This window comes from Mytilus californianus, unplaced genomic scaffold, assembly GCF_021869535.1.
Source record: "Mytilus californianus isolate M0D057914Y unplaced genomic scaffold, xbMytCali1.0.p SCAF_5, whole genome shotgun sequence".
NCBI classification, from domain to species: Eukaryota; Metazoa; Mollusca; class Bivalvia; order Mytilida; family Mytilidae; genus Mytilus; species Mytilus californianus.
In genome coordinates, this window is record NW_026262701.1 from 39,767,507 (window position 1) to 39,786,846 (window position 19,340).

General features: G+C 31.8%; 1 protein-coding gene across 1 annotated transcript; it reads left to right on the top strand.

Moving 5' to 3' along the window:
- Positions 1–1,165: 1,165 nt before the first annotated feature.
- Positions 1,166–17,340, top strand: LOC127701468 (ficolin-1-like). Its single transcript, XM_052205334.1, has 4 exons — positions 1,166–1,308; positions 8,319–8,415; positions 12,787–12,951; positions 16,863–17,340. The coding sequence occupies exons 1-4, from the start codon at positions 1,282–1,284 to the stop codon at positions 17,111–17,113; spliced, it is 540 nt and encodes a 179-aa protein (XP_052061294.1). The 5' UTR covers positions 1,166–1,281; the 3' UTR covers positions 17,114–17,340.
- The last annotated feature ends 2,000 nt before the right edge of the window (positions 17,341–19,340 follow it).

A 19,340-nucleotide genomic window follows, 5' to 3' on the forward strand; every position in this document is an offset into this window, starting at 1 on the left:
TTTGCGAGTTAGGTATACGTGACTTAGACAATACACGAATCCGATCTATTGATGTTGAGTAGAAATAAGAAATAAACAACCATTAAATTCACAGTATGAATGATAATTATGAATAAGAGAAGATGTGAGATAAACTTCAATATGACAGCAAAATAAGGACACAGATGACAAAAAGTCATCTGACAGAATTTTAGTTAATATATTGATCTATTGTTTTTGACTGAGTGGAACTAATTTTTTTATTTAAAGTTTGCGTTACATAGAATTGTCTAAAACTGTAATGTGCATGCTTAATAACCTGAATTTCATTAATTATATGTAACATGTCCAATACACAGACACATTGGTATCAAAGTTAGTGAAACTCTGATTCATGTTATTGTTGCAGTACTACATGCAAGAAAAGCGTTAACACTCAACTATGTTTTACAATTGTCAATATGTCAATATTAAGACATATATCTCTAGGAATTATTATCTACGTGAAACATTTGTGAAAGGTTATTTGATTTGATCGAAAGAGACTCATGAGCTGGATCATGTGTTTTGCTGATATTGATTGGTGTCGAATTTAACTTTTAACTGAGTCTTTCTTTTGACTTCGACATTGTAATTATGATTACGAGTATTGTCAATTCCCCGCAAAGGGAATTTCTAACCAATGGCAAAAACAAACGATATTTTCCAGGCTTTTCACAATGTGTATGAATTATGCGAATAACTAGAATTTGCTATATGAATGGAAACGTATTAAGAACTAATAAGCAAGCAGATTATTATTTTCATTATTTACGAGACAATAGTATCGATTGATTAAAGGTTAACTACTTTACTGGTTTGACCATGACCTAGATATATCAGAGGAAAAAATTGTCAGCAAAGGTGAATTGAATGTTATAGTTTTGTTTCGATTTTAGGGTTATAAATGACTAAAAGTCAATTTTCATTACTTTTGTTTTAATGATTATCTAGTATTCATTTCCTTTAGTGTGTACGAAAGTAAGTTTTATTATTATCTTCCTGAAATGGTACCTACATGTATTTTTAATTTCGGACATTTTTTAAATTCATCCTCGTTATTGGCAAAATAACTGTACTTCAATCTTTATTTGTAGTATTCTTATTTGTAGCAATTTAAAAGTTTAATCATTTTTTTCAACAGAGACCGGGAGACCTGTTAAGTTGTCAAGAGACTGTACTGATATAAACGATGGTAATACGAAAAGTGGAGTTTATACAATATACCCAGAACATATTCATCCTGTGAAAGCCTATTGTAACATGGACGTCGATGGCGGAAGGTGGACCGTAAGTTATTGGTTAAGATACTTCCAATTTCAGATTTTTTATTTATTTTTATAGTTGTCTGTCTTTAGTTTGATTTTATATTTATTCTGCTCTAAACAAACAGAAACAGGATTTTTTTTTTTAAATCTCTGGTGTCTTTTAAACTACAAGTAATGCATTGAGAGATAAGCATAGCAAGTTCCTTTAATTTTCAGTATGATAGATCTCCCTTCAAATTCACCAGAAAGTTACCAGATTCTTAAATGACCAAACTGTGTCTAAATTTTGTGTTAACTTTCAAGATGTATAAATAACGTCTCAATGAATCTCAGTGTATTATTTACATGATTCTAACTTTGTCCTTACAGATTCTGATCATTTTGATTTCGTCCAAATATATTCTTAACATTCTGAATTTTTCTTAGTATTCTAGATTTGTCAGAGCAGATATCTGACATTCTGAAATTTTCTAGATACAGAAATGCATGTCTGAAACTGTATGATAAATTACGGTTTTTAGGCTACTGCAATCTTTTGGTGATACTATCATCATTTAAATACAAATGAATAATTCTTAGATTTTTCAACTATTCATAGTTAGGGGACATAGGTTTTTTCTTGGGATAACACGTTTTTGGCTATGATAAAAAAATTAAAAATTCAATAAAATACAAAAACAAACATATTTTTTTTAATAAGTTATATTTATTTTTGTCTTTAATTTTGATTTTTTCACTTTATATTTGTTTAAAATTGGTACGCAAACAATTTAATGGAAAAACAACCTATATATTAAAATATTATAAAGTATCTGATTTTTTTAAAAATGGCAATATATATACATGTATGATAAAATGTACCTGATATTTTAACTGCACATGAGTTTTATGGTCATGCAACAATTAAAGTAGAATAGGCAATACTCCAGATATTAACATTTATTCCATTTTGTTTACCTTTGTATCTTTATTTTGCTTAATCATGTTAATTTTTACTTTATCGAGAAAGTGTATACTATATACGATCTATACTATCAACAACATTTTGTCAAGACTCCACTGACCACTGTGTTGACTTAAGATAACTTATATTATAACATTTAACTTTTAACTTACGATCTTGTATCCTCTCAAAAACGAGTTTCATATGAAGGGTTCGAACTCGCGCGTATTTTGATCGTAAACCATTACAGCTTTAGTATATGCATGATACCACTATACCACGAGTGCTGACATAATCAATATTAAAATTACACTCTTAAAGCTCTTAATTGTCAATACATGTACATGTCAATAAACTGGATTTCTGTCTCATTGATAATTAGCTTCTGTAATCTTTGAAATATATATTATGTCTTGGTTTGTTCATGTTTTATTTTCCAATTTTTTTAATTTGTTTTTATTTTGGGTGTTATTTTTTAAGGAAGATTATGTTCTACATTTGAACGTTCTTGAGTATAATTATATAGCAATATCAAAATATGAAATGACAAGAGAAAAAATAAGTAAAACATTTTCTTAAAAATCATAAAAAAAAAGAGTTCATTCCGGTTGTCAGGTTTGAACATTGGTAGAATTTTAACATCGTGATAATGAACTGAACCTCATACGATTGTGGCTATTACACATTAATTGTAACCACTATAAAATCAAGGAATTGTATCAATCAGTACAATTCCGTGCTAAAATAAGCATCCATATGCTTATTACACTTGTCACTTTTAACGTACAAGGGCTTTCGAATTTCTTTTTCGTCATAGCAAATGCCTACTTATGGTTTTAGTTTTATAAAATTATCATGCTATCAATCAATTTTTCTTTGTTTGATTATAATAGTCCAAATATACATCATGTCAACATTGAACGGACACTAATTTGAATAAAGTGTGATATAAAAGCCACGACCATAGAAATATTTCTTTGACAGTAAAACACACAAACAAAATCATCGCCATTATATGAAAATGAAATATATAATACATCTAAGATTAAAACATTATTTTTGTCGAGAACAAATTTACGATGGAAAATTTTATTCCGGGTACTGTTAATACCACCGTTATGACTTTCGTTGCCAACGACTTAACGATCACGGCTATGAACAGCTTGATTAAAATTTTATAAAATCAACATAATTATACATCCATAGCAGGAGCAATTCTGCTAGAGATTCGGGAATGCGTACCACATATTATACTAGCTTATTAACTGATTGACGATGGATGCCAAATGTAATAACGCTAAAATAATCCAAACTTAATGAAGCGGAAACAGTTTAAGCAAAATTTATATATAATTGTTCAATTAAAACCTTTAGCACATAATTTTCTTTATTGTGAAAAGCAACATGAAATGGAGCACTATGAAACGGTAGGTTTGTGGCAGTTGCGCTAACCTTATAGATTTGGATTAGTACGGCTAATTGGTAGCCAGCTCGCAGACAATTTAATAATATTTTGCTAAATACTATATATATAAATTTCAAAGGTTCAAAATTTTGGTAATTAGATTTTTAAACTTTTCAAGACAAGATAAATAAATTCTGTATATTAATATATGTCTTTAAATAAATCATAAATACTAAAATCTATTCAATTTAATTAATTTGTAATGATTAAACATTAAATGAAATAATTATTAACCAATATGAAAATAAGAGTTAAAAAGGGTAGATAACACCTTCTTTAAGTCATAATAAACTGATGTTAACGTGTCTAAATATAGATGTGAACCGTGTTGATATAATCATTATCTACTATTATAGAAAAAAAAAGACAATACGAAATTATCTTTATGAAATTCCGATGATTCATTGTCAAAACGTAAAACAGACAGTCGTTTTACTAGAAATGGGTTAAGCTAGAGAATTTATAAGAAATAGTAAATTCAGAAACGATAATTAACTTGCGACTAACGTCGCTCGTTTACTATCGTTTAAGAATCCACTACTTCTTATAAATTCTCTAATACTGTCACATTAACCTATTATGTCTGTTTGGGTTGCTAATATTGCCCATATAACGGAACTATAAACAACTGTTATACAAGCGGGTGGCTTAGCTAGGTATGAAACCAGGTTTAATCAGGAATATGGTTGTTGCTTTTCACTCGTTCCGTTGACTTGTAACGTTTGATTTTGTCGGTTTTTATAGACTTTCTCTTTCTAAATAATTTGTAAATTAATCTTTTGATTTTTTGTTTATTTCAATCAATAATTCGTACTAGCTAATAAATGTGCTGCTGGACAATTGTAACTCATTTGTAGAAATTCTTTGTTTTGAACTGTAAATAGGCCTTAACCAAAGGATAACCTCTTACTTAAAACATGATTTACATTCATTCCTCACAATTAAGAAACACCAAATCCTACAGTTTCATTGGTCGAGAGAACTTTGTAATATTCCAAATTATAGATAATTAACAAATCTCGAGAAAAAAACAGTTTGTGGCATTGAGGAAGAGAAATGAAATGAAAACTAGTTGATTGATTCATTAAATTAAGAAAGTTTAAAATGAAAAAGAATTATAGAAAAAGGTTAGTAGTTAGAGCTAAGAAAGAAAAGGATTGGGTTGTTCACTGGCTAATTTCCATTTTCAGCTTATTTTAATGTACTGTCTTAAAAACTCTTTATCAATATAATGCGATTTATTATTCAATTCTTGAATTCAAATAATTTCAATGGTCATGCGAATTTGTCATATTTGGTAGAGATCATGCATGTTATTTGCGTTTCGCTGGTTGGTCTCGACACATTTGAATAAACTTTTGAAAGTCCCCGGGAGTTAAAATCATACATTATGTAATAGGGATATACATGCCGACAGTTCAGTATTAAGTATTATGACTTTTTCAGACATAGTAATGACTGTTTAGACTGTATCAATTTAATATCAAATAGAGTTAAAACTGTTCGTAATGTGCCAAGACAACTTCGAACAAAGCTCTTCAACTTTGTACTTGTTTTGGCTTTCGTACTTTTTTTATCTGAGCGTCACTGGTTAGTCTTGTGTGGACGAAACACGCGTCTTGTGTATTAAATTTTAAACCTGGTACCTTTTGTTAGCTATTATACGTATGTTTCTCTGTCCTATATGTTCTCCCATTTATTTGTATTGTGGTCCTGTCATGTGCTGTTGTCATTTTAATGTTATATTTAACATTGCCATAAAAGCAGGAGGTTTGGCTAGCCACAAAACCAGGTTCAACCCACCTTTTTTTTCTTAAAATGTCCTGTACCAAGTCAGGAAAATGGCCATAGTTATATTATAGTTCGTTTCTGTGTGTGTTACATTTTAATGTTGTGTTTCTGTTGTGTCGTAGTTCTCCTCTTATATTTGATGTGTTTCTCTCAGTTTTAGTTTGTAACCCGGATTTGTTTTTTTTTTCTGAATCGATTTATGAACTTCTAACAGCGGTATACTACTGTTGCCTTTATTTACATTTAAGACTGTTAAGAATATGTTCAGTCAAATTCAGTAAGTGTTCAAACTGTCAACACACAACATTAAGAGAAACTAGAATAATTAAAGAATATTAAGTCTGTGTTTAGTACAATTAATACTTTTCAGAATTTTGAGCCAAATTGATACAAATTCAGAAAAAATTGGTCATATCAGAATCTGGTGACGTTGTATTCAATTAAAAGTAATATAAAACAATTACAAGTTGTTACTTTTTTATTTACAAATGCATCTTTTGGTTTTATGATACGAGCTGATGATTTGGTTTCAAATGTATTTACCCACACATACATGCTCCGTCCGGTCTTGGAAGCGCTCTCTCGTGTACAAATCGTTCATTTGTTTCTGGAATTCATATCATATGTGTATATCAGCAATGTCTTGAAGTCCGAAAATCAGTGCCAAACATCTATTTTCAAGAGCATTATGCTCCTTGGAAATATAAATTATATACCAAATTGCATTTTAAGCGGTCTCAAGTTTACAAATCTTGCAAAATATTTATGAAATTTATATCAAAGGTTTACATCATCAATGTCTCAGATAGGTGCGAAAATCAGTGCCGATCATCTATTTTCAAAAGAGTTATGCCCCGTGAAAATATTTATTATATAGAAAATTGCATTATAAGAGCTTTCTAGTCTACATTTCTTGCAGGATTGTTTTGAAATTCATATGAATGATTATATCAGCAAAGTCGGGGACGAGTTCGAAAATAAGCACGGATCTATTATTTGTACAGGAGTAATGTCTCTTTGTTAAGCATTTTACTGGATGATTGGCAAACAACAATAAATCAATCATTGATTAAAATTGTCTACAGCTGTACTAATTCTAATACATGATTGAAATTTTCAGCTGGTTTACGACATGTAAAAAAACCAAATATAAATGCTTCCTAACATTAAATATATATATATAATGTAGATTATAGGCCATTTTCAAAATTTGAATATTACTTGAGTTGTATGTCTGTTATGTATGTTTACACGGTTTGGACTGCTGGATCCCAATTAATGTCACATTGAAGCTTTTACGGACGAGTCGGTTGACGGTTATAGAATATCTGTTTCCCAGATAACGACAAACATGTTCCAATTGTAATTACAACAATCCCGTCCTTTTTCTCGAATGTGACCTATCAAACTAGACTTATCACCGGATGTGTACTAACCTGAGCAACACGACGGGTTCCACATTTGCAGCAGGATTTTTGTCCCTTCCGAAGCTCCTAAAATCATGCCCGGTTTTTGCCGGGTTCGAGTTGCTCAGTGTCAAGTTTTCCATGTTGTGTTTTTGTACTGTTGTTTATCTTTTCGTCGTTTTTCGTTTTTTGCCATGAAGTTGTCAGTTTGTTTTCGACTTATTAGTTTGAATGTCCCTTTGAATCTTTCGCCTCTTTTTTCTAACCTACTATGTCTGTTTGAGTTACTCGTCCATTTTAATCAATATAACAGAACTGTAAACAACTGTCATACAAGAGGTAGGCTCAGATAGCTGTAAAACCAGGTTTAACCAACCATTTGTTGTTCAGAAAATGCTTGTACCAAGTCAGGAATAAGACAGTTCTTTTCCATTCGTTCCGATGGTTGTTAAAGTCCAAGGTTCGATTTTGTCAGTTCTTCCCCATTTTGAATTTACCTTGGAGTTTGGTATTTTTGTATTTTCTTTTTATGTCACTTTTGACCGGATAACTTTCACCGTTATTACATATGTCTGCCTATAAATGTTTTGGTTTGAACGTTCTCGGTTGACTGTTAGGTACCAAGGATATCATCAGCTTAGTAGTCGGTGCTTCGGTACCGACATGATTTTGAACATTTGTAAAGAATTATCCGTTGAAAAAATTTAAAAAATCTTAAGAAACTAAGGTTACACCTCCTTAGGCAAACTTTGTGCTTAAAATTTGGATATTCAGCATGACACTTTTGGTAATATGGCTCATACCACTTCTATGCCTCTACACATCCCTGGATTTCCTGATGACGATAAACCCACAAAAGTATTTCGGACGAAATAAATCTATTACGTTGTATTTTCATTTGTCTTACATTTTAATTCAACTATCAAATGGTTCAAATACAGTAAATAATCGACGTCTTTATATATTTTAGTGCCAACATTGAGTAACATTAATTAATAGAGGGTTAATTGTAAGAAATGCCACATAATTACGTTTATTGACAATAATGTAAATGTAATGTAATTGATGTGATGGTATTACAAGACGTAGTATATAGATGAGGCATACAATAGATAAAATTAAATTTATAGTAGATAGTTAAACACTAAAGATACGAAAATGGAAGCGACAATGTGCCTTTAATAAACCAAGGTTTACTCAAATAAACACATACATTAATGTTGGAATTGTTTTACAATACAGTCACGGAAAATATGTAGTTGTTTCTGGTTGGAAAAATTGATATTGATAAACTGAAAAATGATATTCGTACAGAAACTATGATGACGCTGGTAAATCTGATAATATAAAAGTCATTATCAAATCAAACATGTGAAATGTATTGTATTTTAAGGGTATTGATTTAGCATTTTAGTTCTCTTTTTCAGGTAATACAAAGACGACAAGATGACTTTACTGATTTTTATAGAACTTGGTCAGACTATAAAAATGGATTTGGAAGTCTGAATGGCAGTTTTTGGTTAGGTAATATCTTTCAAATATTTGTGTTATTCTTTTAATGTTTTAATTATGGAAATTTCATTTCTTCTTTATCTTTTTTTTCTTTTGACAATTATTAGTGGTTTTAAACTACTTAAACATTGGAATCGTAGTATAGCTAGCAAGTGAATTGCAAGGACTAAAGAGAGAGTATGCATCTTTCTCTAGTAACTCCTCATGAATGAATAACTAATAAAACTAAATGAAGTTGTCTAGATTCGTCATCAGTATGTGCAATATGGAACAATATTTTCATCGCTATCATTTTATGTTTTTTTGTATTTCATATTTTTTTAAGAATTTTTATATCATTTATATGTTCCGGACCATATGAGTATTTTCACCATACGCGTAGGGTTATGACCATATGTGTATAGACACATATGGTCCGACCATACGTGTATGGTCCGGGTATTAATTACGATAAACCTTAATTAAGTATGGCCCTTTAAGGTGTCATAAATTAAGAGTTCCTTCAATGAAATTGTGACTTATTTAATCAAATAGCAATCATTATGTCATCGTTTATTAAATACATGTAATATGAAATTTACTCACAAGTAAACATTATAATAAAAACGTTTTACATGGTCATTTTTTATTTTTCCTTACGAAACACAATTTTGGAATATAACTGGAAAAAATATCTAAATGAAACATTAAACAAGAAGTCAATGTTTAACTCTTAGGCACGTTGGGTATAGCACCCCCCTTTTTTGTATCTCATTTGTTATTTATTTTGGTGTTTAATTTGTATTTAGTAAAATTAAGATTTCTTGAATACTTCAAATAATCTTTAGTTATTTAATGTGTTCAATGACATGCTCCTATTCTAATGTGGAATATAAGAATAGAAGGGCAGCACGTATAAACTGCCGTTATTGTAAGATCGTATGAATTGGAGCAATAAAACATCAACCAAGTGAAAGTTAGTAGAAATTAGAATAAAATAAGAAAGTAAAATAATCTTAATATAGTTTATATTGGTATTAATATTGATTTTGTTATCAGTAAATTAAAATCAAACTAAATATCATTTTATATACATATGCACATTCATGACTCTACAATCTGTCGATATCTGTATTTTGGCATTGCACAAGGTCATGTTTTTCTCGGACTGTTAATGTGATTGATATTTTAGTCTAAGATGCATGATTGTTTAAGTTGTTATTGGCTTTGAACTAGCTGTCATAAATGCGAGTACTCTCAGATCTGTACTTAGTGTCTTTTTGTTGTGGGGATATACATGTATAAGTACCCTGCCATGTCCACTCTGTGTTTTTGTTACTTGTTTTTGTGCTTTGATCGATCTGATCAGTTATGCCCTTTTCAACTGATTTGTATAGTTTGTTCATATGTTGTACTGTTACACCACTGTCCCAGGTTAGGGGAGGATTGGGCGCCCGCTAACTTCTTTAACCTCGCCACATTCTGTATGTGTCTGTCCCAAGTCAGGAGCCTGTAATTCAGTGGTTATCGTTTGTTGCTGTATATCACATTTGTTTTTCGTTCATAATTTTGTATAATAAATCAGGCCGTTAGTTTTTGCGTTTGAATTGTTTTACATTTGTCATTTCGGGGCCTTTTATAGCTGACTATGCGGTACGGGTTTTACTCATTGTTGAAGGCCGTACGGTGACCTATAGTTGTTAATTTCTGTGTCATGTGGTCTCTTGTGGAGAGTTGCCTCATTGGCAATTATACCACATCTTCTTATTTTTATATTAACACCGGTGAAAGGAGGAAAAAGTCCATTCCTCTAACGCAGATGGTTTCACTTGCGTACGAAACATGTCCACAGGATAAAGGCGCTTTTAAATTGACTCTAGCGAATGCAAGATAACAGATACACGAAGATTTAGACAGTATGTTAAAGATAAAGAATTGCAGTAAATAACTTGTGCCGATTTAGGTTCGGAGAACGGACTACAAAATTTATTCGTAAAATCTTAATACTAGTACCCATATGGTCCGGTGCGTTAATAACCAAAGGAGTATATACTCATATGGTCAGGATCATATGCGTTTGGTCCAAATACTCATATGGTCCGTATCTATAAATTTGTTATCAAAGTAATTGCACTGAATCTCTTTATTTACCTTCGTTTTAGAAGGTTTTCATTGTCAAAGCATAGTTTTTTTTTTCATGTGTCGCACTGGTGTGTGTGGTATTTTTTTATAAATAGTTATGGCCAATCTCATTGAAATAACATATGAGCTTGCCGTTTACAATGGTGCAGGTGCCAATCTTGTTAAAGTGATAACTTACTTTGCTATTCACCACGCTATCGGCAGCACTGTGAATGGCAATCTAAGAAGATATTCTAATAAGATTGAGATGTGGCAGTCGACTCAATTCTTCACAAGACAACGTACTTAAATCTAAACCAGTAAGTTTTCTGCGTTTTCGATTTTTTGTTTATATTTTTGTAAAAATTCATTTACATGCAAGTACACCCTGAAACACGTTCACTTACAAAATATAGTTTTACAATTTTTTTTATAAATATGAATTTGGAATATTTGTGTTATAAAAGAATAATCATTGTAAACAAGGTGTGATTAAATTGCTTGGTTTTAGAATATTAGGAACTAGTACATAACAAACACTATTAGTGCAGACAGTTTACTAATAATACTATAGAAAAAAAATCAATTATCATGGATGTATGTCATATAGTTTTTGCAGACACTTATCTGATCTAGGGAGACATCATTTACCCGTCCCAAATCTCTGAATATATTTAAATATTATATCAACCGTTTCACATGAATAAAGGAGATATGGGTATATGTCAAAGAGACAGCAATCCACAGACTAACACAAACACAAACATTTCTAGTAAGCAACATACGGTCTTTAACAAAAGACAGGTGATAGAAGATATGGCAAGCACTTATATTTTATAATAAAACAAAACCTCGCTAATTTCATAGTACGACACAAAGTGTTTATTTTCTAAAAGAGAGCCCAGCTAAGGGCAAAGGGTTAGAAGTGTCGATACAGGATAACAATTGGGCAATTGCTTTATACAAAATATATTGGCAGTCTGATATAATACTTTATCTTAGATTTTATATAATTGAGACGAAATGGAAACTTACTAAGATTTAATAGAATAATATTAAAATAAGTTAGATGTCCTTTCTTCAGAGGATCTTGAAAGACTATATAAATACATGTCTAAGAAGGCCAGGGGAGGAAGGCAAGAAAAAAGATACAAAGTAGCAATTCTTACTGTTCCACGGGAATTTACAATTTATGTCAGCGCTTAATATTTTTGATTAATTCCGTGTATATATTTCGTCGTGTGAATCTTATAAATGATGTACTTCTCATTTTTCTAACTGTTTGGAAATTGAATATGAAGTGTAGAAGCGCAATATCATACATATTTGACTGACACATAAAAAGTTATATAGGAATAAACTTAACCTACATGAAGAGAGACTCTTTGTTTGATATCCTTTTAATAGGCAATCAACTTAGATACATAAAGCATCCCCTTTTCTGGAGATAGAACACTTCACCACAAACAATGTTGTTTTAAACATTTATCCTTCTATTTCTATTGGAGATAGACCATTGCGTTTTTAGCTGTTCAATATCCCCAATTCTGAACTGCTAGTTTTGCTAAGAATTGCTCATAGATTGAGTTCAAACCGTGCAAACAATTTAATAGATATAAGAAGATGTGGTATGAGTGCCAATGAGACAACTATCCATCCAAGTCAAAATTTATAAAAGAAATCATTATAGGTCAAAGTACGGTCTTCAACACGGAGCCTTGGCTCACACCGAACAGCAAGCTCTTAAGGGTCCCCAAAATCACTAGTGTAAAACCATTCAAACGGGAAAACCAACGGTCTATAATCTATATAAAAAACGAGAAACGAGAAACACTTATACACCACATCAACAACCGACAACTACTGAACATCAGATTCCTGACTTAGTACAGGTGCAAATAATTGCAGCGGGTTTAAACGTTTTAATGGTACATAGAACTACTTAGATATTTTGATAACAATTTTTTTACGGCAAAAATACATGAAAAATAGAGGAGATAAAACACTATAAAAATATTTGTCTCTAAACTAACAAGATGAATCAGCTATTATAATTCAATGGGAGTTTGGAAATAGAACAGTGTACTTCTGACAAAAGCTCGTATAGTGTGGAAATCTCGTATTATAATTGTATAGGGAGATAGAACATTGCACTTGGATATCAAATGTGTAGCTATCTCCATTTTTATCGAAGTGGACATATAACACTATAAGATTCACACGACGATTTTTTCTGATCGGGTAGTCCTTGCCTAATTTTCATCTTTCTTTTGTTTAATTAAGGAAACGACAATATTCACAAGTTAACTTCTAGTGGCCGGTATGAATTACGAGTGGATTTAAGTGACTGGGAAGGAGGAACATGGTACGCTATCTACAAGACTTTCAAAGTAGAAAACGAATCATCAAAATATGAACTGACTGTAAGTGGTTACAGTGGCACAGCAGGTATAGTATTTCAACATATCATAAATTACTATGGATACTGTTACATTGTAAGTTCAATTTTCCGATATATGGGCATATGGTTATAACTACTTTCATATGTACATGTTTAATTGGGAAATTCTTTATACTTGGGTATCTCTCTTTGAAATGTAGCCTAAATTTTCTTTAATTTTTTTCTCATCGATGTATTCGATCTGTTTTATAAGGAAATTGAAATTATAGCAATTATAATGTTGTTATAAAATTGGTACCGTGAATATTATTACACTTATTTGTACTGGCTATAACGTGCCATATTGTAGAATTAATATTACCAATCCGTTTACGATTTTACTTCCAAATTGGCATTAACCCAACACGTTCATTTATTCCTGTCCTTTGAACAATGAAATACCACCCAAGACAAAATACAGTTTGCATAATTTTGTTTTCTTCAGATATCCAGGGTACAAGTAAACATAATAACGTTCGGAGTAGAAGTTTTCATAGAAATTAATACAATAGTTTCCCCGGACTTATAAACCATTTGACCGCGCTCAAGAAACATGTTCGGCAACGTTAAGGAAATATAAAACATACTGATGAATTATTTAAACTCGTATAATATTTGAATATTGTTTTATGAAATATGATTAAGGAAGTTTCAATACAAATTAAGGATTTACAGTATAATAAAGCACCGATAGTAATAACGTCAGGACATTGTTTATTGGGCACTACTTAATGCTCCCCTATTTTTTTTTTCTCGCCGTAAACATAAATTCGATGTAGGACGAGTCGTCGTTCTCACGAACAAGGATTAGTTTTCAACAATTAAGCATAACTTATAGCAGAAAATAGCTCTTGTTTACCTATTACATAATGAAAATAACACTTTATGAATTTCATGCGTCCTAAGCTCCTTTTCTGGATTAACCTTCACCTGGGCAGACTTTAGACCTAAACATTTGTAAGCCAGGTAATGTATAAATATTTAAAAAAAAAACGTAATGATCTATACAACTAAAACAACATTAAAAGAAAGCTCCGTTCATATAAGGTCAACCTTGACTGATGGAGTGGAAACCTTATTTCTAAAACAAATATTTAATTTATTAACGGGGGAAAAAGTATAATATATATAGATATACGTTTCATTTTCAAAGCTCACTGGACATTTCTTTCATAATGCATTTCAGTAAAAAATATGTAATGTGCTGGAATACTTGTGTTCGCCTCTATCGACTAAACTAGCTAAAATATCTGCTTTACTGGCTCCAATGCATCGCCCTGAAAATACATTTAGAACCGTCAACATCTATATTTAAGGCAGAAATTCTTAACATATAGGAATGATTTGATAGATTTCAGTGCGAATTTAAGTTAGGGGAGTCAAAATGATTGCTCAGGGTAGAGAAATATATGGTGACCTACACTTCTCCAATTCGGCAATAAAACTCACGTTTAAGAGGAGCATCTGTTTGACTGCACAGACTGTATAAATACATGTGAAATCCACGCCCGAATCAAAATTTGTTAAATCCGATGCCTGACGTTGGAAGATTTCCAGGCTGTCTGCACGTTATAAAACTTGTTGGGGAAATTGTATCCTTGTGCACTGAAAGTCTAAATAGCCCTGTCAAACCACTTTGGGAAACCTATTTATAGTTGAAATATTTGTAATTTGCTTTCGTCTTGAAAATGCGTGAAATATTTGCAACTGAACGTGAAGCGAACTACATTAACCCACTTTTCAAAGCCTATTTATAGTTGTAATATTTGTAATTTGCTTTCGTCTTGAAAACACGTGAAATGTTTGCAACTGAACGTAAAGCAAACTACACAAAGCAATCAATCAATCAATCAGTAAATCGTATAGTCATGATTTGTTATTCTTAAAAGACAGAGGATAATATAAATAGCATTTGCTTATATATAACATGTATGAGGAACAAATAAAATCTGATGATTTAATAGTATAGTTTAACTAAGAGGATCACAATCATTATGTTTTATTATTGCAATTACAGTCTACCATAAAGTGATGTTTCGAAACTTATCGTGATATTCTCGTATAGCATTTTTAAAGGAATCGCAAGTACTCTAATGATACGCCTTTTTTACTGATTTTTTTTTTTACTGGTGACCAGACATATCACTCAAAGGACCGTCAATGTAGGAAGTACAGTTTACGTAAAAACAGAACAACAGCCTTCCTATTTTTCTATAACAGGTTATTAACTGATAGGTCACAATGGCTGTGCAAAACACTCAAAGGGTGGATAGGGGTATAATTTAAGGGGACAGTAGTTTACTGATGTTCAAATCTCTTCAATCGATTAGATGGAGACAAATCAAGATAACAAACTAAAAATCTGTTGGAATAGGCTTGACCCATCAGATCGATAAAAAAGCATTAAATTAGATACCTCCCAAAAACCAAAGTACACAAACTAACCTATCTTAGGGTACTCACAATTACTGAAATTTAGTCCAATTGAAAATTATAGGTAAACCCAATTCTCCTGAAATAAAGTTTGCTTACAATGGAGATATTTACAGTATCTTTAGTTACTTGATCGTCGGGTTTTGTTCGCAGTTATCGGCTTAGAAGGGGGCAGTTAAATGTTTTCTTTTTAAACAAAAATATGGGATTGCCAATGAGACAATTATAAAATAAGACCACAAAGACAAATATATGACTGGTCACAGTACGCCCTTCATCAATGAGCAACGCCAATATAATGATAACTATCATAAAACGTCGGGGTGACAAATTGTGAAACAATTAAATGGAAGAAAAAAAACCAACGGCTATACTACAACAAAAACCGAAAACTTAATATGGCTAATATCACCCTTGTGTTATGTTTGCGTCTCACGGCCCTGTACAATACATTTATATTGAAATAAAAAGTGAAATGTTGACGCAAGGTAAATTTCGTGGGAAAATGTTTACCCCAAAAATGTCCAGATAAACGATTTTAACTCTTACTATGGCAAATGTAGGGTGCAATCGTAAGTATAATATGGATTATGAGAAAAAAAAAATATGGGATATATATTGTACATGTACGTTGACGAGACAGCAACTGCACGACACAAATATCAAAAAGACATTTTGAGGGCAAAGTTGTGAATCAATTAAACAGAAACTACCAACAGTAAATTAACCAAAAAAACAAAAAAAAACATATATAAGATATGCCACAAGACCATAGACTTCTCGCTTTGAACAGGCACATGTACTTGTGAATATGTAAAGGGGTTAAATTATTTTTGAATTTCCTAAACCCTATCCCTATGTAATCTTGATCAACGGACTAACAAAACGAAAATAAAAGAACATGTATAAAAATTTCAGTAAAAAATTTGATTGTTGGTGTTAAACGCCACTTTCAGCACTCTTAGCTATATCGTGGCATCCAGTTTGTATAGGTGGAGGAAGCCGGAGAGAACCACAGACCTTCGGCAGGAAAACTAGCAATCCTGGTCAATTAAGATCGGAGTCAAACGCACTTGCCACGAGCGGGGTTCGAACTCACAACCTTACTTTTGACAGGCTAAACGCTAAACGCAATACAATAAATAACAAAAACACAAGTACAGACAGATAAGAAATTATCAATATCATACCATATCAAAGAATGCTAGCAGTTATTGAAAACATGCTGAAAGTCCTTAACCCTTTTAATATACAAATGTAAGAAATCATTTCGTCCTACACTATTATATTGATTGCGTTACCTAATTGAAAATTGGACTCTAATTTGTAATGGAGTCTAAAGTACCGTAACTATATTCTTGTTTTACTGAGGACCAACCAAATTGTTTTAAATTTAATCATTACAACGACTAATGTAAAGTACAATTAGGTAGGAAGAGCTTTATTTTGCGCCTGAAATTACTATAACCTATTTTTTCTTTGACAGATGATCGTCTGACGTATCATAATGGCTGTAAGTTCTCGACAATGGACCAAGATAATGATTACGATAAACGTGACTGTGCAAAAAAGGCCAAGGGTGGATGGTGGTATAAAACTTGTCATCAATCAAATCTAAACGGTATCTACAAAAAAGGATTATCAGATGAATGGACCGCTGTATCCTGGTCTAAAAATGCAAGAGGAACGCAACATCATTATCTAAAGTTTGCACGCATGATGATAAGAAGATACTAATATCTATGTTTATGGTGACAAGATATTGGATGCATTCAACAGTTTCTAATTTGTCAATGAATTCAAAGTACTCTTGAAGTAATACACTTCTCTGAAAAGGTTATCTGTTTATTAAGTAACATATTCGGAACAATTTGTTGGCCTACGACAATAACGAAAATTAAAATGATTGTTTTAATGTTTTGAACGTAAAACTCACTGACGCGCTTTTGGTCTACAAAAGACTCACCAGTGACGCTCGAATAAAATTTTTTTTTAATAAAAAGTGAAAGCGGCCAAATAAAGTACAACGTTGAAGAGCATTATGGACCCAAAATTCCAAAATTCAAAAAGGTATTGCCAAATATAGCTATAAAGTTATCTATTCTTGGGGTAGACAATCCTTAGTGTCTCGAAAAATAAAAGTTTTGTAAACAGTTAATTTAAAATTGTGACAATATGAATAATAAGTCATGTCAACACAGAAGTGCTAACATTTTTACTGGTGTTACCCTAGGAGAGGAAACCTCTCCAGCGGTGGCATCGACCAGTTGGTGTGGTTGTAAATAAACTCATCATATATACCAGGTGAACGCCAGACGAGAGTAACGGCCACAAAAGATCTATTAGTAACGCTCGAATAAAAAAAGTAAAAAAGACCATGCATTTAATCCCGTTGGAGCATACTTTGCAAAGCCTGTATATTAAATTAATTTTTAATGTGTTCGCTTTCTAAATATGCAAACAGTAATATTGGTAACTGGACGTTAGGCAAACGACAACAATTAATCAACCAATCTGAAAACCTGGATTTTTAATAGATCGGGCGTCGTCAGTTTATATTAATATGATGTTTAATGCTCTTGCTGACTGAATTTCGTTTCCTTGAAAACAATAGGCGGAAAATTCATTCATGGGACAATCGAAATTCAAAACTCAAAGAGAAACCGACAAACACCGTTGCAAAAACGGAAAACGACAGTCTACACAAGTTGAACAATATATTAATTACGTAGAAAACTAACGACTAAGCAAAACTACCTAAAAAACCTAATAATATGAGCAATAGTGAGCATAACTGATACCGTAAAAGAAGCTATGAAAAGGACGCCGCATGACTAAATGTGAAACAATTCAAATGAAAAATAATAACGGTCTGATTTATGTCTGCTTTATTTGAGAATCGTTTAAAACTGTCACTGTTTTCAAATGTTATATCAATGAATTGTGTGAAATATTGGTTAGCATAAGATATTAAATGAATAATGTTTAAAGTGTTTGTTCTTCATTTCGTCATTTTATAAAGAAACTAAGGTTCCTATACCTTATGCAATGTTGACCTTAGATGGATTTGGGTGGGGTTATTTTATTTTTTTTGTCATATAGCTCATCAACTGTTTCGGTTCGTATACATCCTTGGCTTTCAAATATTTTTAGGAAAGAACTTCGGACGCATGAAATAGTTTACGTGTTTTCATTTTTTTCATTCAGCTTTAAACTTGAATCTGGTTTAGCATATCAAAATTGGGAGATGTGGTTTGATTGCCAATGACCAATGAAACAACTTTCCGCCAGAGTTCAAATGACGTGAATTTCAGCAATTATAGATCTTGTATTAACACGTTATAAACTTTATGCGTTGGAAGCGCTTTTCTGGATTTACCTTCATCAGTAACGCTCAAAGCCGAATATTTGAAAGCCAAGGATATATAGAAATTGAAATAGTTGGAGAGAGCTATATAACCAAAAAGGACCTAATAAAGTAACCAAATACATCTAAGGTCAACTTTGCCTTAGGGTGTTGAAACTTTAGTTTCTTTATAATTTCAAAATTTATAAACGGACAATTTTAGAAATGTTTGTTATAAATCATTTCAGTAACGAAGTACTGACTACTGAGAAGAACTTTACTCTCTCTTTTTCATATGACATAACTTGAAAAACCCAAAGCCTCATATATCTTGTAACATGAACAAAACCGAAATGTAGTATTCAATATGTAGGGCTAACCGGACGTTAATTTTTCAAACGAACACAAGAACATATATACCGCTTCCGCAGACCTAAGAAATTCAAAAGTTTAATTTACCAACATTTCGAAAAACACAAACACAATATTAAATTTGTAAAATTCCAACCACTTCAAACCGTCCAGAAACAACCAGGACAATCATACAGCATAACCCCTAGGTCTACATGACACTATTATGGGCCAAGGGAACACATCTGAAACTTCCTCAGACTATTG

Coding starts and splice junctions, on each gene's coding strand:
- LOC127701468 (XM_052205334.1), top strand. CDS start 1,282: ATGGACGTCGATGGCGGAAGGTGGACC. Junction 1,309..8,318: donor TCGATGGCGGAAGGTGGACC/GTAAGTTATTGG, acceptor TCTCTTTTTCAG/GTAATACAAAGACGACAAGA. Junction 8,416..12,786: donor GAATGGCAGTTTTTGGTTAG/GTAATATCTTTC, acceptor TGTTTAATTAAG/GAAACGACAATATTCACAAG.